This window comes from Laccaria bicolor, genomic scaffold (assembly GCF_000143565.1).
Source record: "Laccaria bicolor S238N-H82 LACBIscaffold_7 genomic scaffold, whole genome shotgun sequence".
NCBI classification, from domain to species: Eukaryota; Fungi; Basidiomycota; class Agaricomycetes; order Agaricales; family Hydnangiaceae; genus Laccaria; species Laccaria bicolor.
The window spans coordinates 992,828-1,015,363 of NW_001889878.1; the positions used below are offsets into that span (position 1 = coordinate 992,828).

Consider the following 22,536-nt stretch of genomic DNA (forward strand, 5'->3'; position numbering starts at 1 on the left):
ATAACTTATTCTCTCTTCCAACCGAGTCTGAAGATTGTGGATGTTGACCAGCGCCAGGAGGCTTACTCTGGTATTGGGCGCTCTTCTTCTAGTTGGCGTCCTCTCGTTTCTCTACGTGAAGCCCGCTAAGCTCGCGTCCCTATATAATCTTGTCCCCAGTTCTGAATCTCAAGAGAAACCTTCCTCTCCAAAATATCGGGATTCGACACTAGGATCATGGATACCCTCACCAGCGCGTGCATCAGACGCCGACGTGTGGGGCATGCCCTTGACTTGTAGTCCTGATTTCTCACCGGCCGCAGGTGGACCTGATGGACGTGATAAAGAGGCAGAGGCGCAAGAACGAGGGAGACATGTAGCTTCTTGGGAATGGGTGCTTCAGGACGGGAAACCGCCTATACCATGGGACACCGAGGCTTTTATTGAAAGGGCCCTCAAAAGTCGGGGTGGTTTCGTATTTATCGGAGGTCTGTCATTCCAACGCTCAACCTGTTGACTCTTTTTAGCTCAACTCTCTTTGTAGACTCTGTCATGGTTCAGATGCTAACTGGACTTGCACACTTTGTTGGACAACATGCAGGCGATTGGCCACGCACAGTAGTGGAGGAGGTTCTTCTCGAAGACAATGGAATTTTTGTTACTACCTCCTATGTTACCCTTCACCCCGAAAATCAGCTCTTCGCAAAACTTCTCGCGAAGCCCTCGCTGGCCGGTGTTCCTCGCTCGCGTTTCTCTCGACCCGTCATCACATCTTACCGTTCCGACGACCTCATTACACAGAAAGAACTCAACGCCACATTCCTCATGGCCGGGTTGGAAGAGCCCGTCAACATGAATAACCATCGAGCGATGGGGGAGTGGCGGCAGGGGCTCAAGAACTACAGCATGGAAGAATCATGGGAGGGCGAGCTCGACACCATAGTCTTCGCCAACACAGGGCCTCACTGGAGCCCAGCGCACATGTGGCCCGCCAAAGATCGTGTGCTCCTCAAAGCCTACCAAATAATGCTTGATAAAGTCTACGACTTTCTCGTAAACTCGCCACTACCAACACTCACATTTTTCCGTGCCACATCCCCTGCACACCAACATTGTAATAACCACTCTGCTCCCATTACACTAACATCGAGCGCTGCGATCAACCCTGCGCCAGAAGAACACCTTTTTGGGTGGCATCTTTTCCCAGAGTATAACCGAATGGCGAGGGAACTGTTTGGGTCCTCAAAGCATAACAATACGCGGTACTTCGACATATGGCCGCTCTCTGTAGTAAGACCTGACGCCCATATCGGGTGGCATAACAATGATTTCGACTGTCTCCACGTTCGTCCTCCCAGACCCATCTCCAATGATTGTATGGCTAACTTCGGAGTTCATAGTGGTGTTCACCATCTGTGACGGAATGGTGGGTCAGAAACCTTTGGCACACAATTGTAGAAGAGGGACTCTGAGCAGCCATTGTCATTGCCGAGTTGTGGCGTCGAACCTTGTACAAATCGACTTCACCTATGCCCCACTTTCTAGTTGGCGCTAGCCAAGAGCCTTTCATACGTTTTCAGGGACGGATACCCCAAGCACCACTTAGAAACTCATGCGAATCGTACATATTCTATCGTTTGCGGCACCATTACTGTAAAGGGCAACCTGATACCACCGTGGGTCATCCAAATTGGATTGGACGATTCTTGTCTTAGGCTCCACCGAGCTCCCACGTCAATGCAATGAATTCACATCACCGTCGCCATAACCTTGGTTACGGGCCATATTCGCGCGGAACCTTCTACTTACATAACAATGCCAGCGACCCGAAGAACGTCCAAGGTCAGGGACCTCGTTAAGCGCTATCAGGGCCCGCCAAGCATTTCAACGGCAAAATCTTCTGACAACATGGCTTGCGGGCTACAAGGGCGGCGAAACTCAACAGCGGGAGTAAATATCGATATAATACAGTTATTGTTATGCGTGGTATGTACCTAACGCAAAACGAGTTAGTTGAGCTATATAGCCCATGGCCAGAGCAGATGCACTTACAACATAAATCAATCTAGCCCCATATCCATCGTTCTTGACTTTTGCCGAGAAATGGGTTGTCCGTCCCAAGTCCTCTCTCTTGGGGGCGAGAGCGTTGATGCCCTTCGTAAAGGTGGCGGTGGTGGAGGGGGCGGCGTCACAAGAGTTGGTATCTTCGCTTTCCCAACCAATTCTGGAGATAAGATAGATAGGAATTTCTTGTTGTTTTCTTCGACTGGATCCTGTTTTGAGTAATTGTAAGTTGAATGATCAAGGAGAGTAGGTTAGCACCCACTGTAAAGATCTTCGGCCAAACAACCGGTGCATGCAACTCATCCTCCGAAAGGTGCTTGCTGTACAACAACAGGTACGGTCCTGCAGACAGGTGAAGACCCGTAGGATCTGTGAGGACCGTTTCTTCTGGCACCTAAAACCGAGACGTGAAAGGTGAGTAGGAAGTGAACATCCAGAACGGACCTCCGTGACTTCATAATCGACCGTCTTCCACCAAACGCCATCTGAGTCTTGGACGTATGAGTACATTTGCTTCCTACCAGGAAGACCGGTATGCATGAGAACTGCTCGTAAATCATACTAACGTTTCAAATCGAAAGAATGAGCCTTGGACCTCGTGTATATGCCCCACTTACGCGGTGTTGTTGTAGCTCAGGGCAATCGAAAAGAGTTGCGCACTCCGCTTGTAGCTTATCGACTTTATGATCAATATCTGTAATTCATCAAGATTGATACACGCCTATTACCGATGCTGAGCAATCCTTACCTTCTACCTTGCTTGTAATCATGATCAAGATATCCTTCAAATGAGCAGCCGTGCGCTCAATAGTTTGCTTGCGAACAGGATCGTCCCCGGGATTAGCCACATGTTCGTAATAATGAATGGTAGATCGCAAATCCTTGATCGTATCTCTTTTCTGTATGATGATGAGCAAGGTTTTCTCCTGAGAAAATTTCGTGATGCTGACATTGAAATGAGTTAGAGTTTCCCTATGCGCAGTGAGCTCTCGAATTTCCGCATTGATTTCACGCTCCATTTCTCGTTTGTTGTTCGCCAACTCAAGGTTATGGAAGAGGAATTGGTCCAAGTAGATCCATTTTGGAAAGACAAAGGCATCAGGCGTCGTCTTTGGTGTCGCGGTCGATTGACTAGGTAACCGTTTGAGCTGGAAGCCAACAAGTTCCGATGGTTTGATTATGACGTCGTGAGATGATCCACCCTCCCTAAATCGAGATAGAACAGAAGAAAGACAGGAAAGCAGATCGTTGGGTCCCGAGTCATCTCCTCCAAACTCGAAGTGTACCACTGTCCCTGGTCCATAGTTGCGTGATACTCTGCGGGGCATTCTACCGTTGAGTTCAATTTGGCAAGAGGTGAAGCTGAAGAGGTGGACTCTGACAGATATGTTATCAAAAGAAAGAAAGACAGAGAAAGAACCAATTTACACGTCTTCGCCCTGTGCCTTCAGGTGGTCCTCAATCGCATGCCCGACATTGCTAACGATCTCTAGAGGAGAGAGGGTAAACTAGTGAGCGACGGATGTTTCCCCACTCACTAGCGGAGGCCTCAGCGAGTGAGTCATTGTTGCCATCCCCTGGAGGAGTTGCAAAAGACGGAAGGACATTCACGTCAACGATAGCTGATAGTTGCACAAGATCCATGTTTGCGAAGAGCTCGACCAGATTCCATATTACACGAGCTTAAATTAACTTGAAAAACTTGGCGTAAAACGAGATCTAAACCGTTTACTTACCAGTATGGTCAAGAGGCAAGTTCTCATCAATATCGGGCAATCTCAATTTTGCGACATTTTCTGTAACTTGAGGTACGAAATACAGCGCTTGCAACACCTTCACAGCACCGGAAAGTGCGTAAACTCGGGTATCAGAAAAGAAAAGAAAAGAAAAATACATACCAGGGCAATATATGCATGAGCCGCAAGCTCAGACCGTAAAGCAACAGGCCTAGAGGTTCAAGGAAGAACAAGTGAGATATAACGGTGAAGGAAACATCAGGAGTTGACGATGAATTAATGGATACATGACCGACCGGCCTCCTTCCCGCACCGTCTCCTTGATGGGAAACACATCTGATTCATCCGTGAATTCGTTGAGACTCGCCTGGATAGCATCCTTCAGCGTTTGGTCCTCTTGCGTCACAGCACCGCCAGAGGCAACTTGAACCTTTCCAAATCGTTCAGAGAGCTATCTCAAAATTCGAAGAGCTCACCACACATTTGAGGGAACCATCTGCCAATCTGGGTTGGGCGGCCGCTCGCTCGGTCCAAATCTAACCCCAGTTTGCGAAGTATCCATCGACATTTGGATTGCACGAGTATACTCTCCACCGTGATCTTCCTTCGTGAGATCGATAACTGAAGTGGAGGGAACTGGAGTCACTCGAGGAGTGGGTGCTTTCGCAACCGCCACTGGATTCCAGCTGGGGTCTGGGGTGTTCCGTCCTGGATTAGTCCAGATCTCTTCCTCTTCTTCGCCAGTATCCCCTGCTAGAATAGCATCTGCAGCTTTTTCCATGTCTCCCTTGTGCTTTCGGAGGACTCGGCGCGCAACGTCTGTGGCGACGTTCCCTATCGAAGCCAAAAGATCACCATTCTCCCGTTCTTGTTCCTCCTCTGGTAAAAGTTGCATAACAGGGTCTGAAGGCGCAGCTGATAGAATATTTGGGCGAAGTAGAAATGGGCAAGAGGAACCAGTAGATATGAGGTCACAGCCCCAGTGACGCGTAACGACCTTGTAACGACCCTTGTCGAACATGATGTTACATTCATTTTTCACCCAAGTAATACACTACCCTTGGCCCTCCTCACCTCCATACGCATTACTCTTATGTTTTGGTGTAAAGCTCCACGTCTCCGGAGCAGGTCCCAAGAACATCTCAGACACCTTCACCCAATCCTGGCTGTCCGGACTTGAAAGAAGCGTTTCTGGAAAAAAGACAATTAGTGTTCATGGACCACGAAAAACACCAGTGAACATACCGAGCTCACTACGCCCACAGAAAGCAGGTGCACGATCCTTTATCCTCCCTGGTAGGCACTCCAAGAGACCAATAGGTACGTAGCGGTACTGGAAGGATAGGGCTTCGCATAGGTAACGGCGTGTGGCGTTCACACCCGCTGTGTCAGACCCGAAATGACTAAGGACGTATCAATCAGTTCCTCCACAACAACACAAAAGACCTGGACGAACTTTAGGCCGTATTCAGCATACTGCAAGTAGTGCGAAGAGAGGTCAGTAGGGATATCTATCACGAAGAGAGCAGAACCACTTGCGTTTCTGATCAGCTCTAAGCGCTCTCTTGCACTTATGTCCCATTCCCGACGTTCCTTGATTTCCGTAAAAATCCAAGGCTTGATCAAGGCTCCTCGTCCGACCATAATACCATCGACGCCCGTGTTCTCGACGTTCGTCCAATAGTCGTATGACGAGAAACAGTCGCCTCCACCAAATATTGGTACAGGGGGTACTAAAGGGGAGCATCAGTAACACCCGGAGACAGAAACGAATGAGTACATACAATCCTCATCCGCTTCTTGTGCACGTACAGCCCGAACACACTCCTTGATGTAATCCCAATCCGCCAGTTTGGTATAACGCTGTTGTCTTGTTCGCCCATGAAGCTAGTGCTTGCGATGAGCAATACGGTCGAAGAAGGTAGATAGATCAAATTACCGTGATACATCCTGCATTCCACTCCGTAGACAACCTCGGCATCAGCTTATGAGCCGTATTCTTCCCGTCTTTCACCCCCGTTCTCAGCTTCACAGTAACAGGAATCTCTCCCAACGCCTTATTCATCCCAATCAGGATCTTCCCCAACTTCCCCACCGTATCAAGCACTGAAAAGGAACATGAGCCACACCCAAAAGTAAGGCTACGAAGGAAAACGTACAAGCAGACCCACTCCCCGTTCTAAAAACAAGATCTATCGGACACCCACAATTCACATCTACAAAGTCGATGCCCCCCGCACATTCCTTCGCGATCACTTCAGCCGTGGGTACCAAATTGGCGGGCTTGTTGCCTGCAACTTGCACTCCGAAAATCGACTCTGAAGGATGCCTTCGAACGAGTGACCACTCTTCTTTTGAGCCAGCCAAAAACGAGTTTGCGAGTCCCACTCGAAGATCAAAATCAGTTTTGCTATTTGTTTCACTCAAAACAAACAGGACATACTTTCCCCGCAAGTGATTTCAGCCCCTAGTTGTACGCAAAGTCGACGGAAAGGCTGCAAGGAAGGTGGGTCATCCTACTTGTCATAGCAGAAATCCAGCATCCACTTACGAGATTCCCGACAGTAGTTAAAGGCGCCAAATCTACACTCCCAAAAGCTCAGCCAGCCTCCAAATAAAAATTGAAAACGGTACACATACAAGTTTTCCCAGCCCAGTGCAATCTCTTCTTCTCCGCGAATCGAATAGACACATCAGGCGAATCCTGAGCCGACATGACTTCATCTGTCCCCGTTCGAGTTTCGATGATCTCCTGAACGGTAGGCTTCTCCAATTGTGGTTGTTGAGCATCAAGGTCCACCTCCATATCCTGCACAGGCTCCTCAACCACAACCGACTTCTCGTCCGGGACAGGTTTCGGTTTACTCTCCTTCGCTTCTGCATCTTGTAGTTCCTTCAAATACTCTTTGGCAATGGGGAACCCGTACTTTTCATATTATACATAAGCATTCCAACCCAAAAAAAAGAGGGGAAACCTTTTTCGTCCTCAGCAATTTTTGCGCCTCCGGTCCTATGAAGTTCACTTCATGCGCCGTCAACGCAGAACGAGCCTTTTTGTCTTCGTCTCCCAGCAAGACGACGTTCCCTTCCTCGTCTGTACGTACGTGGCCTCCGAGAAAACGGCATTTCAACCCGTATCTAGTGAATTATTGTAAGCCAAATTTAAAAGCCTCACTTAGAAAGGCAAAGACATACCTGCACTCCCCTGTCTCCGCAAAAACAGGACACACAGTGCTCATATCAAGACTCGGATACTTCGGATGCGGGGTTGCACTGGCCCCATCCAAAGTACGAACATTGAAAGGTGGCTCCTCTGATATCTCATCAACACTGGGCACACGCAGATCCGCAGGTTTAGCAGCGAGGTAGGCATCGACGTCGTGCGTAAATCGGCACCTACACAAAAAAAGACAGAAAAAATTCCTTTCAGCAGATTCGTACGGAAAGAAAAGGAAAGCGAAAACACACCCATCCCCAAATTCACATCCACCCCCATTAGCAATCTTCCAACATAACTCAAGCTCATCCCTCACTTTCCCAAACCTCCGCCCCTTATTCGCACCCCTTGAAGCTTTCTTTTGTTCTTTCGTCATAGCTTTGCGCATGGGTGCGCCGGGCCTTGCGCTCCCTTCTTCGTTTGCACGCGCATTACCATCGCGAGTGTATCCACGCGAGGTGGTACCCTCTGCTGCGTCGTCGTCTGGCACGGGGAGGTTGGGCGGTTTGATCGAGACCAGGTATCTAAAGTGAATAAGAGGGTTGTTAGTGAGGTCGACTCGTTAGTAGTGTACCGTAACTTTGAGCTTACTCTGCTTTAACTGGAGCCGTTCCCGCTGGATAACTTATCACCGGAATGGACTGAGCCTGCGGTTCGAGTTGCGTCGTAGGCAGAGCCTGCATTTCGGCCTGCATGTTTTTGGTGAAGGAAAGATTAGATGAGATTTTAGTTGCCTGGATTTGGTCAATGTCAGTGATCGAAAGCAAAAAAGTTATTGCCACCACATTCTAAGTACTTTGTGTTGTCTTCAAAAGGCCTTAAAATCTATTCTGCAGAATTTAATGTGATACCAGCAAACTCAGAACAATCCTCTAAAGTTTCCTTCCACTTCTTTGCATTTATCGTAGGTTCCCCGGCAGCTTCCCAGACTCTTGCAAGCCATCCTGCAACACCCTTCCACAGCGTGTTGAATTGCAATACATGGAGATTCCAGAAAAGGTAGCCGTGGTCCGCCGCCCGAGCTTGTAGACTCAAGTTGTGGTCCCGCTCTCGCTGTTCGTCGAAGGGGTAGCCAACTGTTATGACGGCATCTTGCCATCCCAGCTTTTGAGAAATGCTGCATGCGAGGAACCGGTAATTGTGCCTCTGCCTGAGAACTTTCAGGGTCTCAGCTTTCTCCTCAGCTGTAAGTGACCCATAAAGACGGTGTTGATTGTTCACGAGAGCATTGCAATTGCGGAAAAGGCAGACTTCACTGAGGGTCTCTGGTGGTGCAAATTGAAGGTGGTCCCTAGCAAGGCTGAGGAGCACCTTTTCATTTTTATTTTGCAGGTTTGGCAATGAGTCACCACCAGAGGCAGGTGCGGCTTCAGATGATGGTGGCTGAACATTATTCTGCTGAATGGTTGCCAGTGGAGAGCTTGTAAGATCACTGGCCAACAAAAGTTTCCAAAAAGTATCATCTTCCCGACGTGGGGAGATTGGGAAATCGTTTTGTCCCATGTCATCTTGCAGTCGATGCAACCATTTTAATACTTCTGAGGTACGCTTGTGCGGCAGCAAGGGCATCAGATGTCGCTGTTCCTGATGAGGGGGCACAAAGTCATGTTCAATTTGTTCATGCTGGTCGGCATGCTCTGCTAAAAAGGCTCTGGTGAAGACCCCACCGCGAAAATGGCCAGAGTCCGACTCTGCAATCGACACTGTTTCCTGATCTACTCCAGGTGCAATAAGAGTCCATCGCTGACTTTTCCAGGAGTCCGAAAAGCAAGCAGTAGTAATGAGGTAAACTTTGGCGACACAGTCCTCTAAAGCGCACTCCAGTTCCGCTGGATGAAGGGTGATGTGATTGTATGCGTTGCCCAAAAACACAACTCCCAATTCTGAACCACGCCCACAGATTACAAGAAATAAGGTATCATGAGAATTAAGCCAAGGTACGCAGTCCCGTATGCGCTGAAGGTAAGCGCAGCGGAATTCTACGAGTTTTCTGGTCTTTCCGACTGGCTCTGCTGTATCGAAGATTTCTTCAAACGGTGGTGGTTCGAACATTATCCCGTTGCAAGATGGGTCCCCGAGCAGAAAACCAGGGCCGTTACGGATCTCTTCACCACAAAGCCACGAGCTATTCTCTTCTGAACAGTCAAGCAGGGCATAGAGCGCCACGAAGTCCGTGGCTTGCCAGTGATTGGGCCTGAGCGCGGTCGAAGCCAGTAGCCCGATGACGAGGCGTCGACTATCCCCCGTTACTTCAGAATCATCGGAGGCAGAGGTGATGTGATCCGTGGAATCGCTTGGCTCAATCGGTTGGTAATTGTCACTGGACACCGGGGTGATGATGATGCGATGCGCGGAATCGCTTTCCTCGGTCGGTTGGCAATTGTCATTGGAGGCCATAGTGGTGTGATGTGCGGAAACGCCTCTAAGTTGGTCAATGGGGGGCAAATTGTCTGAAGCGGGGGGGGGGGTTAGGATGCGCAGAAATACCGACAAGGTTCAGAAGTACTTTGTTGGATTCAATGAAAGCTGCCAGAGGCCTGTTGCGAGAAAGCTACAGCAAGGTCCAGGATCTTTTGGATTGGAGTCGGGACGGGGTGGTTTCAGAATGGAGGCAACAAAGAAATTTATATTCTTGCATTTACATGTCTCAGAGTGGTTTGAGTGGAATGGCAGAAGGAGAGGAGAAGTTCTGTATGAGGCCCATGGTGCATGATCGTTTGAAAGAAAAATCATTGTCACAAGGATTTTCTCCCCTCGCACCTTGCCTTCCTCTCCATAGATTGAACAAACATAGATACTTTAAAATCTTTATCTACGTAGACGAGCTCGTCAGAATCGAAAACAAAAAATTGATATGTACTTGAATTGTAAAAAAAGTATATGGAGTGCAAGTTGTCGTAAGTAACCAGCGTAACATTATGTAACCGGTGCGTAAAAAGAACAACAGTGGATAGATAGCAGATCGGTGAAACGGGGGGTCATCATTAAAACTTGAATTCGAAAGCCAACATCACGCAGTCATCAGTCATCAATGCATCACCCCTCACCCACTCTACATCCCCGCCAACTCAACAGCACTCCCCAAAACCCTCTCAACACCCCACCTCTCCCCCCTCCCCAACCCATGCTTCAAATCAAGCACATCCCCAATCTCATCACAAGCCCTCAACACACAATCCACATCCTCCTTCGTATGCGCAGCACTAACACAAAACCTCACCCGGCTCGTCACAAGCGGCGTAGCAGGGTACGCAACTACAACCACTATAATAGGCGTTTGCCGATCTTTCATCATCCGGTGGAACATGTTCATTTTGCCGGGGTTGAAGAGCAGGAGGGGGACGATGGGGGAGGAGGGGTGCCCGTAGGTTATGAAGCCTAGTTTGATGAGCCCATTGTGCAGGTAGCGAGAGTTGAAGGCGAGCCGGCGGAGACGGGTGGATCCTTCTGATCCTGATGCGAGGGAAGAGGGGAGTTGGATCCAGGGAGGAAGGCTGTTATGTGGTGCTGGGCCGGGGTGTTGGTACTCTTCTGCTGCAACCGACGTAGAGGACGACGGAGAATGTGTGATGCGCAACGTCCCTGACGAGGGGGTAGAAGGGACAGCGATACCCATGATACTAGCCATACTCGCAACGACTTGCGTCAGCACAGGGGGCGTCATCGCTTCTGCGTAGGCACCAGAGTGTCCATGTACGCGAAGCCTGTCGATGAGCGTCTTGTTTCCAGCGATGTACCCTCCAGCTGCACCAAAGGATTTTGTAAATGTTCCCATGAGGATATCGATGCTCCGGGGGTTGACTCCAAAGTAGTCTGCAACACCACGGCCGTGCGGGCCAAGAGCACCAATGGAATGGGCTTCGTCGACGAACAAGTAGAACTACCTCAAAACGTTAAGAAGGTTCAACAAAAAATAGAAAAGAACGGAAAACACACCTTGTACTTCTTCTTGAGCTCCAAAATTGCTGGCAGGTTGACGAGTGTACCTTCCATACTATAAAGCCCCTCGACAATGATCAAAATCTTCTTCCACGGCCTATGCGTCTTTGGCTGGCCCTGGCTAATAACCTCCCTCAAAAGAGCCTCCAAACTCCCCATATCATTATGCTTAAACATCCTGACATTCGCTCCACTAATCCTCACCCCAAACCGAATAGACGCATGGTTGAGTTCATCCGAAATGACAAGGCACCCTTTGCCCACCAACGCAGGGATATACGTCGAATTGGTCGCAAAACCCATAGAGCTGATCAACGCATCTTCCATACCCACAAATTTCGCCACAAGCGCCTCGCTGATCGTATGCAGATCACTCGAACCGCCTTCGAGACGCGAACCACACGTGGAGATGCCATACCGCTTGATACACTCTTCCACAGCATCCGCGCAGCCCCCACGGGCTTGTGCAAAGCCGAGGTAGTTGTACGAAGAAATATTGAGTGCGCGGGTTTTCGTGCCCGTGAAGACTTGGGTGTGGTTGTAATCTGGGGAAAGACGGTCGAGGAGGAGGATGGTGCGGCCTGCGACACCTGTGACGGGTTGGGAAAAACATTCGTCCATGCGTGTTTTGAGGCGGCGGGTATAGAACGAGTCGAAATCGGAATTGAGAGGTGCGTATCCCTGTGTTCGTCCATGAGCATTTGTTTCAAATCCAAAGTTGAAGGAGAAAAGATGAGTAAAGGGGGAATGGAGAACTCACGTCTCGGGGTATTAAATGTTTGTAAGATTTAGGACTGAGCCTTTTGCCCACGAAGTCGCGAACATGGCCAAGGCAGATAAGGATGAGATAACTTATATACGTTGAGAAGAGAATATAATAAGGCGGGTCTTGATCCACATGGGCCGGAACCTCGGCGCCAGGAGTGTGCTGGGACGTCAACCGATACGCCTCATCTGCACAATGTCCAAACTCGGTATGAACAGTTGTGAACACCTGTTCAGAGGTTGGTGGTCTTGCGGGGAGGGCAAGGCCATCCGCGTTGTCGTCTACGTCAAACTCGTGCAGGACGGTGTCCTCCGAGGAGGAGGTGACGGACGAGGAGAGGGAGAGTGCCGGAGTGGAGGTAGGCGAGGCGGAACGGTTTACGCCGCGTGCTCGTGCGTCTGCTTGGGAGAGGGCGGAGAGGTAAGAGGCGGCGGATGCGAGGGACGGTGAGGAGCGTTTTTTGAACATGGATGGAGAGGGCAGCTTTGTGATAGCCATGGGAGAGGGAAGAGGGGAGTTCAGGGGCATGGCCTGCTCGTTGACGAGGAAGCTGGCGAGCTGGTTACGACCAAGAGCTACAACCCCAACTCAAAAATCTCAGGGGGTGACATACTTACCAACTCGTAACCACATTTACGTCACTGGATACCTGCCGAGTCTCGGCAAGTCACCACAACGAGACACCACCTCATCAGCTTAGTACTTATGTGGGCCGATTTAACGGGATTCCCCGGATTCAGCCCAAATGGGGAAGCTCAGGGTCCAATCACGTGCTGTAGGCGCGCGCTTCCCACAGCACTCCCCCTTCTCCTCCCCTCTCCTTTTCTACGCGGCGGAACGAAGGACCAGCCGTTTTTCGCTTGGGTCTTTCAGATAATAATAATTGGCTTCCGAAATTTTTGTTTACCTGGTTATTGAGGTCTCGTAGTGTCCACAAGAGAGGTACTGCTTCCTCTTGAACGATGTGAAACGATTGTACGAAAAGTGGCGACTTTTATGAGACAAATACCTACGGAGTTTAGACATTAAAAGATGATAATATACCCCCTCCTTTCCCCAGACAGACCCAACTACAGGAGGTCTTTTTTGTTCAGTCTACAACCATTTCATTTTGGCTTGCAGCGCGCTCAGAACTTTCAGCGGGGGACTTGGATTTGCGCTCGCTCGCTGTCCCGTATTTGCTGGAACGCGTGGTGCCATTGTTCCATCTGATGGCTTCCAAGAGCTTTGAAATGCTCTTGTCAGCGTCTGGGTACTTGCTAATGAACTTGTTCTTGTCCCGGCCCAAACTGATCAAGAAAACCAAATCTATCAGTGCGCCGCAATTGGAATTTGGAGCGGCATACCTAACATATTCCTCAAAGATTGTCTTTCGCTGGTTCCGCTTGCTCGCCGTGGCACTGTTGCCCTCGTACCATTCCTTTGGCCAGTCCCTCAGTGCGTGATTCGTGATAGGATCAACCTCCTCCCATTGTTTGATGGCTCTTTGCCATGCACCGGGAGCTCTTCCGAGATCAGGAATTGCAAAGTTGTAGCGTCGAAACCTGGGTGATATGACTGTGGCGGGTTCTGATGTTCCCCTCTCGGAAGGTGAGGTTTCACGGCTGGCATTGGTGGACTCCGTGATGTTGGGCAAAGTGTAGGGCACGGAAATGGCCCTTGATGCTCGCAAGTGCGTATGCGACACACATTCAGGTCCAATGAATGAAATCGATGGATTCGGAATGTCTGGCGCATGCTCGGCGCGGGAGCTGAGAGTGGTGGTGATTGTTCTCATCATCTCATCCAGCTTGCGGTCGACACGCTCACTGATCTGTTGCACCTGCTCACCTGATGCAGGTTGCGTTGCAAGGTGTTCTCCCATGAAGCTCTGGTCTGCACCGAGGGGGATCGGATGCAGCACATTGCCATGCCCTGTCTCGAAGCTCTGGAGTGAGTCGAGTAGATATTTCATCAATGTGTCGACCTTGACAGTTCGTGTGAACAATACAGCTCGCCTTGAAGCCATGTGTACTTACGTGCTCCCCAATCGCCCATCCACCCCACCATCGGATCCAGCTCAACGGCCATCGCTTTCCGACAGGTGCAAACATAAACCTGTATTGTGCACCTCCACGTCGAAAGCAGTGCGTTGTATAGTGCTTTTGAAGTCCAGCAGCAGCCGCAAACTTGGTGAGTAACCCTTGCAGGAGATCATAACTCATGTCACGCTTAGGGTGGATCAATCCATTTGGCGCGATGTAGGGAAACAAATAATCGTCAGCTTCAACTTTCCTGTTGGGTTGAAGCTTCTGGAGATACGCGCGCCACTTTGGAAGGTGCGAATTCATGTCAATTGCGGGAATGTCCTGACGATAAATATCATAGATATTTCCTGGAATAGAAATCAGCACGGTGAGCCACCAGGGAGCAGCTATGGTTCGGGTCTACTCACCAGTCCGTGGTCCATCATAGCCCTTAGCATGTTGCCACCCCTTCCTATTTTCGAGGACAACTTTGAAGTGCGGGATGTAGTAAGGTGCAGGCCCGACACAATCATCCTTTATGTCCCGGTCTTGCAAGGTGAGCAGCTCAAAGCACCTATTACCATTATGAAAACTCTGAGCAGGTAACCATCAATGGAGATCGAGAAACAGCCACAGACCTTGTCCACAGTGTAAATGCTGAGCTAATAAATGCTCGCATGAGTGCGTGCTCAGTGCGGAACATCAAGGTTTCAAGATCTTCAACAGGCAAGGTGAGCAAATCATCGGGACATGTTTTCTCCGACCATTCCATAATCTTTTGTACCTCTTCTATTGTTATCGCCTCGGCGTGGTTGCGTACGGCTGCATGGCCTTTCTCAGCAGCTCTGACTTTCACTGCATGCAGAACGGCCATGACAGCCGGGGCACGAGCAGGGCAACCCTTCGCTTCTCCTGTCTTGTCGTCGAACTGGTAATTAGTACCTGCGTACTTGTCACCATCCCTTATTGGGTTGTCAGGAAAGGCTTTTATCAATCAACGTATTATGCTTACATTGTATCCCAGTACCTTGCGAAGGCGCCTTGGATCCCATAGCCAGTATCCTTTCCCAAGTTCTGCATGAAGCACTTCTGCACGATAAACATCTCAATTGCCATCGCGGAGTATTTGTTCGGAGGTTTGTCAAATGCTTTTTCGAACTCGTCTGTCGAGATGCCCTGACTGCAAATGTCCTCGCCTCTCGCACGCCTGTCCTCAATCAGAGTCTTTAAGAATCTCATGCCTCTGTCCAAGTGACCATCATAGGCATTATCTGTGTTCTTCACCGCAGTCGTTTCCTTCACCTGGACATTTCGGGTTTCCTGTAGTGACGCGAGTGGTGCTGCCTTCACCCGAGGCTTCCTTGGCGCACGCTTTGGCTTTGCAGCAGCGACGTCTTGCGTTACTTTTGAAGTTTCTGTGTTGGCAGTAGCCGCAGATACTTTTGTACGTGCCCTCCGGCCCATAGTCAAGTAGGATAGGATGAAATAGACTCAATTCCACCAGTGTACCCAATATCTGACCCATGTTTCAGCTTACAAGTTCACCGTTGATCACTTTTTTGCCAGCAACCCAAACTAGCTAGCCTCATCACTTCGTTGTGGGTCCATAAGCTAAACCTGATTGGGAGAACGTACAAATACAATTTGGCTTTAAGCTATTAAAATACGCTACATCTCGAACTTCATACTAAGTTAGATCAATAAAACCAAGGAAACCTCCCTTTGATTCATCCTCGTCAACAGTGATTGGGTTCAGAGATGAACCCGCAGCAGAAGCAAGGGCCATCGTGGAGCTTGAGGCAATCACATTGGGAGCGAGGGTCGCACGAGAGCTTGAGGCAACAGCATTCGCAGTAGCTGCAGGAATGATAACAACTCCATCATCCTTATCAGAGAACATTAGTTACAATGATAGAGTGAAGCGCTTTTGTATACATACAGAGTCCGAACTAATCCACCGCTGCTGGCGAGGTTTCTTTCTCTTACGCGTGCGCGCGCCAAATTCATTTGTGAGAGCGGGAACCTTTCGTTTGAGAATTCGTGATGGAATCCATGGGTAGAAGGGCTCCCGCATTTGCTGAAGTGTCTTTTTGCGGATACTCTCGTCGAGGTTGGAGGCAGTTTCACGGGCAAGAGCCAATGTTGCCGTCTCGACGGAGAAGCCGTCCACGTTGGCACCTGTAGCTGGGCCGCCCGGTCCAAGCTTCCTCTGCCGGATGTGTAGCAGGGAGGAGCGTGAGAGCTGCTCGTCGATTGTTCCGGGAGTGTCAACAGGCTGTTGCAGGGGTATCAGTGTTATATTCAGGAGAGATTGCGTGTGACTTACCTTGAGCAGCATTCGCATTACGGCTGCCGGCCATACATTCTTTTGAAAGCGATCGTTGATGACGCCGGCAGATCCCCACGAAAAAGATTTCTCGCAGAGGACTGCGAGCTTGGCTAGATTGAGTTGGCAGAGAGTCCATGATGTGGTATCAGGGCCCTTGCCATTCTGCGACCAAGAGGTGACTGGAGAGATGTACAACTGAAGGGTGTCGAGCTTGGGAAAGCCCAAAGGGATGTTCTGGGCTAGTGCAGGGTGTTTCGCGTTCATTAGCCCGTGTGGATCACGAAGTAGCTCATTCATGAGCTTGTTGCGCCAATCGTGAAGAAAGTCTTCGAGATCATGTTGAGGGAGCGTAGTGGCAGCCGTGAAAAGTAAGTTGGGGAGTTCCCCCTGAGCCAGTTGATGAGCTATCTTGAGACCACACCCAGGGAGGCCAACCTGGACGAGTGGTCAGTAAGCAAGCAGAAAACATCCACCATGATAACGCACCTGGTCATAGTCGCCACCACCGAGAATAGCGATGAAAATTAACTTGGCGCACGTGAGGGATGTCTGTGCTTGAATGTCACCAGACGTGTAGTATGTGATTCTGTCTCCATCAGTTTTTACGTTGGGGCTAGAAGTGTATTAAGCTTAGGAGATGGTTGACTTAACGAAAGGATGAGCTTACGGTTTGATCATGTATGTGCCCCCAAAGAGGAACACATCAAAGTCGGTGGTGAGAACAGCCTTGATGAGACCATGTGCCGTCAGCTGAGCCAACTCGGCCTCAGCCTCTCCTGGGGCCTAACGAGAGTCAACGAAAAAGAATCAAAAAAATGCTGTAAAAGAACTACGCACGCGATACATGGGGCACCCAGCTTCTTGAACGAAATCCTCAATGTAAGCTTCCATCCAGTGCGGCTTGTCGGCCCTGACATTTATTCCACGTTTGACGCGAGGGCGATTGGGGCCATCCGCAACGAAAATGGGTTGGATAGACTGAGCCAGGAGGTGGCAGATGCGGAAAAAAATTATGCGGAGGGCTGGATTTTCACCCTGTTGTGTCCTAGGCATGGAATGTGCGGCGGCTTGAGCTTGGCAGATCCAGACACTAGGACATAGATATATGATCAGCTTTGGTTAAGAATGAAGAAAGAAAAAGAAAATCATACCTTACATCAACGCCAACACGAACCATGTTGTCGCCATGTGGATTCAGCTGAAAGCCTTCCTTTGTTGCAAACTCGGTCAGAGTTTGCACACGCCGCGCCGGCTCCAAAATCTAAAGTACGTCAACTTCAAGGTAAGCAGTCAAGTTGAAAAATATCTTACTTTAGAGATCCCAGGAACACCCATCGTGATGGTTGAGGTAGACGATGTCGGAGAATGTGAGACAGTGGTGAATTGACATGGCTGAATTGCTTGATAATAGCCAAAAGAAGTGCAGAATGGGAATGACGACGAGGGAAGGTGTCCAAATTCAAGTTGTGGCTTTGTGCAGGGCAGTCTGGGTGGGCCAACAGAAGGCATTGCGGGTTTGCTGTTAGGTGGGTGCACTTGTCGTGTTTGCATCAACCGATTCAACGAAGCTGAAGGGCACGTTTTAGATCACATGACCCAAACGCGTCAACGCGTCGGCCTTCCTCATGCTCACGAGGTGAGCCTCAGCACCATCTCCATCCTTGCACAAAATATGTATTTGCTGTACATGCATATTATAAATTAAATTGACATGTATTTTGAAGTTTGAGCCCAGGAGTGAGCAAAGAACAGCTCAGGACAACCCATATACCTCAAAATAAGTGAAAGTTGAACGAATAAGTTGAAATAAATGCTTATGTGGGTTCAATTTAGCTTAAATCTGGTTCAATTTATTGGATTTAAGAGCCCTTGATGCCAACTGGTTCAATTTAGAGCTACACCCAATGAGCTGGCTGATTAAAGGGTCTCCGGTGTTCATCGGGCCAGTCACTTCCCAATCTCCTGGTGCTCAGGTACGAGATTGACTAAGAACGGTTCCCCTGCATTCAAAAATAGATCTAGCATTCAAATGAAAGGGTAGCATAGTGTATGTAGCATACAAGAGCATTCCGTGAATATATGTATATCATCCTTAAGCAATATATCTCTACATAAAGTGCCTATTGATATAATGCTCACTTCACCACCCTCCAGTCTGAGACGAGGCTCGCCACAAGCACGGACACGCTCGACGAGCTTGTGGAGGAAGAACAGACTGAGCAAACCGATGAAGAGGAATGCGCCGGTGAAACCACCTTGGATTCGGAAGCACGACCGGATGTGGGGGCATTCTAGAGACAATGTTAGACTACAAAATTTGGAAGAGATTAGTTACGTTACCTCAGCGCGGCGAATGAACTCGGTAACGGGAATGTCGGTGTGGTGGCCAAAGACATGGACATCCTGCAAGTTGGAGGTGCTGCTCTTGAGCTTGAAGCAGACAAAGTCACGGAGATCGAGGGGAGAGCCACGACGGAGCTCAATGGCAAGAGAAGAGGTGTGATTGGCTGTTGGAAAGAGGAAGGAGAGTGCGACGAGTCACTAGAAGCGATGATTATCATTGAAAGGCTCAAAATGGAGGGAAGAAGAATACATACCGTTACATCACCAACACCGTGAATGCGCTTGTCGGAGAAGAAAGACGCCGTGCCCATGGTAGTTGGCCCAGGGACGAGTTTGCTCAATGAAAGTGGGAGGAAGACCGTGGGCATAGGTTGGTGAAAAAGTCGGAAAAGCACGCGATGTATCGTGCCAGCGTTGGGAGATGGGTTTCCCATTGGAGTAGAGGCGAGGTCTCCAACGTGTCGTCAGCTGTTTGTGAAGGAGTAGGCTGGGACATGACGGAACACGATCGCGTTGGCAAAGGTTGAGGAATGGCAGCCTTGGTGTATAGCCTAGCAGGAGATGAGTCTGGGCGACGGACCATGTTGGAGAGATGATGTGAATCTCCTAGATAGATCAGGGACTCATCTGGCTTCAAGGGAAGCGAGATCGGTTGCGACACGAGAAGAAAAAGTCGTCAGTTCAGCGCGTGTAGAAGACGACGTGCTTACTCACCTTACTCTGCCTGGGTATGGTTAAAAAAGCGTGAAACAGATGAAAGGCGAGCAACGACACGACAGGGAAGTATTTTTGAGGCGCTAAGTATCACAGAGGGGACAAGGGACTAGTCGAACAGTCGAAGCAGGGACGAATAAGCGAGTGATTTCTCACAGATATCAGAATCCGGTGATGGGCGCAATTTACCGAATTTAACATTCATTGGCTTAAATCAAGGGAAATAACTGTACTTATTGCAGCATCGTTGCAGGCGATAATGAAAGGCACGCAAGAAAGAATTAAAAGAGCGTACACCTCAAACAAGGGACGGTCGGGCAGTTAAGCGAAGCCTTTGAAAAATTGCTGGACAAATTACTGTGGTATTTCGACCGACTGTTCGGTCACTCTCAGTAAAAACGAAAGTCAGATCAAGTCATCTACCCCTCACAAGAAGGTCATGTGAAGTTGTGTTGGTAAGTGCAAGTCATGTGGCACTCAGTTATGTATCTGCCAAAATTTCATGGCCTAACTGAAGTCGAGGAATAGTCAGTTACAAGTCATGTTGTAGTGTAGTCCTCATCATCTGATTTCTATCGCCTTCGTCCTCTTTTTCACACATGCTTGATGTCAACAGGCGAGTGAACAAGTCACAATTTGTTGAAGTCCGTTGAAACTCCGACATCAGGTGATCATGTTGAATCTTCTGTCAGCACGAATATCTGAGTTCTTCCTTCCCACCACACCCACGCAAGCTCCAATTCATAAGTCGACGAACGGCCTTCTCCCTCCCGATGACGAACGGCCTTCTCCCTCCCGATGACGAATGGCCTCTCTCTCCCTCGACCAGCGGCCTCCTCTCGTGACGAAGGGTCTCCTCCCTAGGTAGAGATGACAAAAGGCCTCTTCCCTCCCTTGACTAATGGCCTCCTTTCTCGACGAATGATTTCCTCATTCCGCAGACGGTCTCCTCCGTCTCCTCCCTCAATGATTGGTCTCCTCCCTCAACAACTGGTATCCCATCAACGATTGGTTTCTAAGCTCCAAGCTCAACGACCTGTCTCCTCCCTCAACGAACTTTGTATGCCCTCAACGACCTGTCTCCTCCCTCGACGAACTGTCTCCTCCTTCGACGACCTGTTTCCGCCTTCGACGAACTGTCGCCTCCATCAACAATGTGTCTCCTCGACGACCTGTTCTCGCCTTCGATGAACTGTTGCCTCCGTCAACGACGTGTCTCCTCCCATGAACTGTCTCCTCCTTTTACCAATGGTCTCCTCCTAACTAGCTCAATGGCCTCCTCCCTTCTTTGATTGGCATCCCCCTCTATCTCGATGAACGGTCTCGGCCTTCCCCCTACCTCGACAAATGGTGCTGCACGAGGTTTATGATTAGGAGACGAGAATTTGGACTTGACGTGGTTGATGTATATACCCAAGCCTGATGTCATACGAAGGTGCCGCTCGAGGTTTACGCATTTATGGGGAATTTATACTGCAAGTCGTCGATTCAATCTAGATTAGAAGGGTGTATATACATGCTTATTTATGATTTTGACGTTTACATGACTTGACGCTGAGAAGACTATTTATTACCTGAGAGAAATAGATGACTAACACATCTCAGTTACGTGACTTGAGCATGACTGGAACAAGACTACTACACAACTATAGCATAACTAGCATCTGACTTTTGTTTGACTACAAAAGGACTATGAAGTCGGGATTTCATGACTAACCATTGACCTTCAGATGAGGGTGACTAGACTAAGTGCAGACTACCACATGACTGTATCATACATATATTTGGCATCTGGAAAGGAAACCACACGACTTGACACGACTTCGTGAAGTCGACTTGAAGTCAAAATTTTGTAAAATTTACTGCTTTTAGTCATGTCTTACATTTTCGTGTACTGGCGTGACTACTAAATGACCAACACCTGACCAACCGTTTTTACTGAGGGTCACTCGTCACATCGGCCTATCCTGATTTCGAACACACCTCGGGCTGTCACACGTCACATTGGCCGAACAGTCGGTCGAAATACCACAGTACAGCTGAATGCAGAACGATAGGCCATGCCAGATCGACAGATGCGTAGAGCGGACCCTCAGATGTCACCATACATCAGCAAGATCATGATTTACTTATCTACTTTTCCCCACTTTTTGACTTGCCACAAGTCAAAAAGCTGGAAAGTTGGAAATACATCTATTGAAATAAAACCCATGCCAACCTGAATGCATTCAAAATTAGTTTCTTTTCAGCATACTGAGCCTGGCTTTTTGTATTTGTGGCTTTTCTGCTTTTTCCAACTTTTTATCAGCTTTTTCTGGCTTTTTCTTAGTGTTTGAAAGTCCGGTTAGGTTAGGTTATTGGGTGCCCAGGGGCTCTAACCGAGACCGAGACCGGTTAGGGTTCGTTCCCAGACCCAAAATAACCTAACTGGACCGAAGATAACCGATGAAAACCAGTTAGTTGCAGTTACTAACCGGTTAGGACCGAAAAAATAGAAAATCGATTAAAACAGCGTATATTTCTCATATTCCTTGCAGTAAACATTATTGCCATGCGTCGTAGCTTTAAAACAAGCCCAAGAACGCTAAATTCGGTGAAGAATTGACAATTTTATAATAATATTCTTGAAAGCCTACTATTTTAGCCAATAATTTAGAGATTTGACCATAACTCTGTCAGATTTTTAGTGTTTCTCATGCTTTTAGATGCGTTTTGAAGGGGTATAATAGGGTCGGTTGTAACTGGTCATAACCGGTTTTTTAACAGTTAGTTAACCGCAAAATAACCGGTTATTTCATTTCCAGAATTGACTAACCACTAACCGCAGTCTGGTTTTTTTGTGGTTAGGTCCGGTCTGGTCTCGGTTATTTTCCAGTTAATTAACCTAACTTCCAAGCACTACTTTTTCTGGCTTCTACAAGTAGAAAAAGTAAAATGTGAAAGTACTGATGCTAATACTATGGTGACATCAATTCAGAGGTTGAAATTTCACTCATTGTGAGAACTAAGCAGCCTCAGCCATCACGTTGCTTTGAAATTTTGACAGTCCGCCCTGTGCATGTGTCGATCTGGCGTGGCCTATCGTTCTGCATTCAGCTGTAATCATTTTTTAACCTTTTATGTAATTAGGACAAATTTATTGGACAAGTTAAATTTGGATAAAACAATTCATGGTGGTGCACAATCCTCAGTATGTGTGATGACCAGTGACATGCTGTGACAGAGCATCACAGGTCCAATTTCTTGAGACATTGACCTTGTACTCTCTACAACACCAATTCAATAATTTTTTTGCCATGGGTTCGACTGAATTAAGTCGATTTAAATCTGCCAATTTAACAGGATTCATTAAAGCTGTTAAATGTGAAGATCTCAGAAATCTCTCAGCATCCAGGGGTGCTCAGGCTTTGCGAAATGGTTTCTTGGGCACCATCACCCACCCA

The 22,536-nt window shown here is 48.6% G+C and overlaps 6 protein-coding genes across 6 annotated transcripts; 1 reads left to right on the forward strand and 5 right to left on the reverse strand.

The window, feature by feature from the left end:
* The first annotated feature begins 31 nt into the window (after nt 1-31).
* On the forward strand, nt 32-1,725 carry LACBIDRAFT_293629 (uncharacterized protein). The gene is made up of 4 exons (XM_001878807.1): nt 32-467; nt 524-1,323; nt 1,380-1,405; nt 1,525-1,725. The coding sequence occupies exons 1-4, from the start codon at nt 41-43 to the stop codon at nt 1,532-1,534; spliced, it is 1,263 nt and encodes a 420-aa protein (XP_001878842.1). The 5' UTR covers nt 32-40; the 3' UTR covers nt 1,535-1,725.
* Nucleotides 1,726-2,039: 314 nt separating this feature from the next.
* Nucleotides 2,040-4,800, reverse strand: LACBIDRAFT_317254 (uncharacterized protein; the record flags this gene model as incomplete). The annotated part of the gene is made up of 11 exons (XM_001879025.1): nt 2,040-2,252; nt 2,306-2,437; nt 2,488-2,604; nt 2,661-2,737; nt 2,792-3,420; nt 3,472-3,532; nt 3,582-3,725; nt 3,780-3,876; nt 3,942-3,990; nt 4,076-4,209; nt 4,261-4,800. 11 exons carry the CDS (start codon nt 4,798-4,800, stop codon nt 2,040-2,042), a joined length of 2,193 nt encoding a protein of 730 aa, XP_001879060.1.
* LACBIDRAFT_184083 (uncharacterized protein) lies at nt 4,743-7,477 on the reverse strand. The gene is made up of 13 exons (XM_001879026.1): nt 7,248-7,477; nt 6,975-7,175; nt 6,755-6,917; nt 6,420-6,705; nt 6,331-6,362; nt 6,223-6,274; nt 5,939-6,166; nt 5,719-5,885; nt 5,564-5,666; nt 5,298-5,512; nt 5,236-5,255; nt 5,025-5,182; nt 4,743-4,970 (listed from the first exon to the last, which is right to left on the reverse strand). Exons 1-13 carry the CDS (start codon nt 7,382-7,384, stop codon nt 4,834-4,836), a joined length of 1,899 nt encoding a protein of 632 aa, XP_001879061.1. The 5' UTR covers nt 7,385-7,477; the 3' UTR covers nt 4,743-4,833.
* Nucleotides 7,478-7,821: 344 nt separating this feature from the next.
* On the reverse strand, nt 7,822-9,393 carry LACBIDRAFT_325390 (uncharacterized protein; the record flags this gene model as incomplete). The annotated part of the gene is made up of 1 exon (XM_001879027.1): nt 7,822-9,393. The coding sequence occupies one exon, from the start codon at nt 9,391-9,393 to the stop codon at nt 7,822-7,824; it is 1,572 nt and encodes a 523-aa protein (XP_001879062.1).
* A 3,398-nt stretch (nt 9,394-12,791) lies between these two features.
* Nucleotides 12,792-15,171, reverse strand: LACBIDRAFT_317258 (uncharacterized protein; the record flags this gene model as incomplete). Its single annotated transcript, XM_001879028.1, has 6 exons — nt 12,792-12,990; nt 13,048-13,667; nt 13,720-14,075; nt 14,136-14,281; nt 14,346-14,669; nt 14,720-15,171. The coding sequence occupies 6 exons, from the start codon at nt 15,169-15,171 to the stop codon at nt 12,792-12,794; spliced, it is 2,097 nt and encodes a 698-aa protein (XP_001879063.1).
* A 223-nt stretch (nt 15,172-15,394) lies between these two features.
* LACBIDRAFT_325393 (DNA repair endonuclease-like protein) lies at nt 15,395-18,962 on the reverse strand (the record flags this gene model as incomplete). Its single annotated transcript, XM_001879029.1, has 13 exons — nt 15,395-15,592; nt 15,647-15,982; nt 16,034-16,471; nt 16,523-16,649; nt 16,704-16,819; nt 16,874-17,126; nt 17,188-17,297; nt 17,348-17,428; nt 17,670-17,717; nt 18,176-18,344; nt 18,372-18,514; nt 18,634-18,715; nt 18,775-18,962. 13 exons carry the CDS (start codon nt 18,960-18,962, stop codon nt 15,395-15,397), a joined length of 2,289 nt encoding a protein of 762 aa, XP_001879064.1.
* Nucleotides 18,963-22,536: the final 3,574 nt, after the last annotated feature.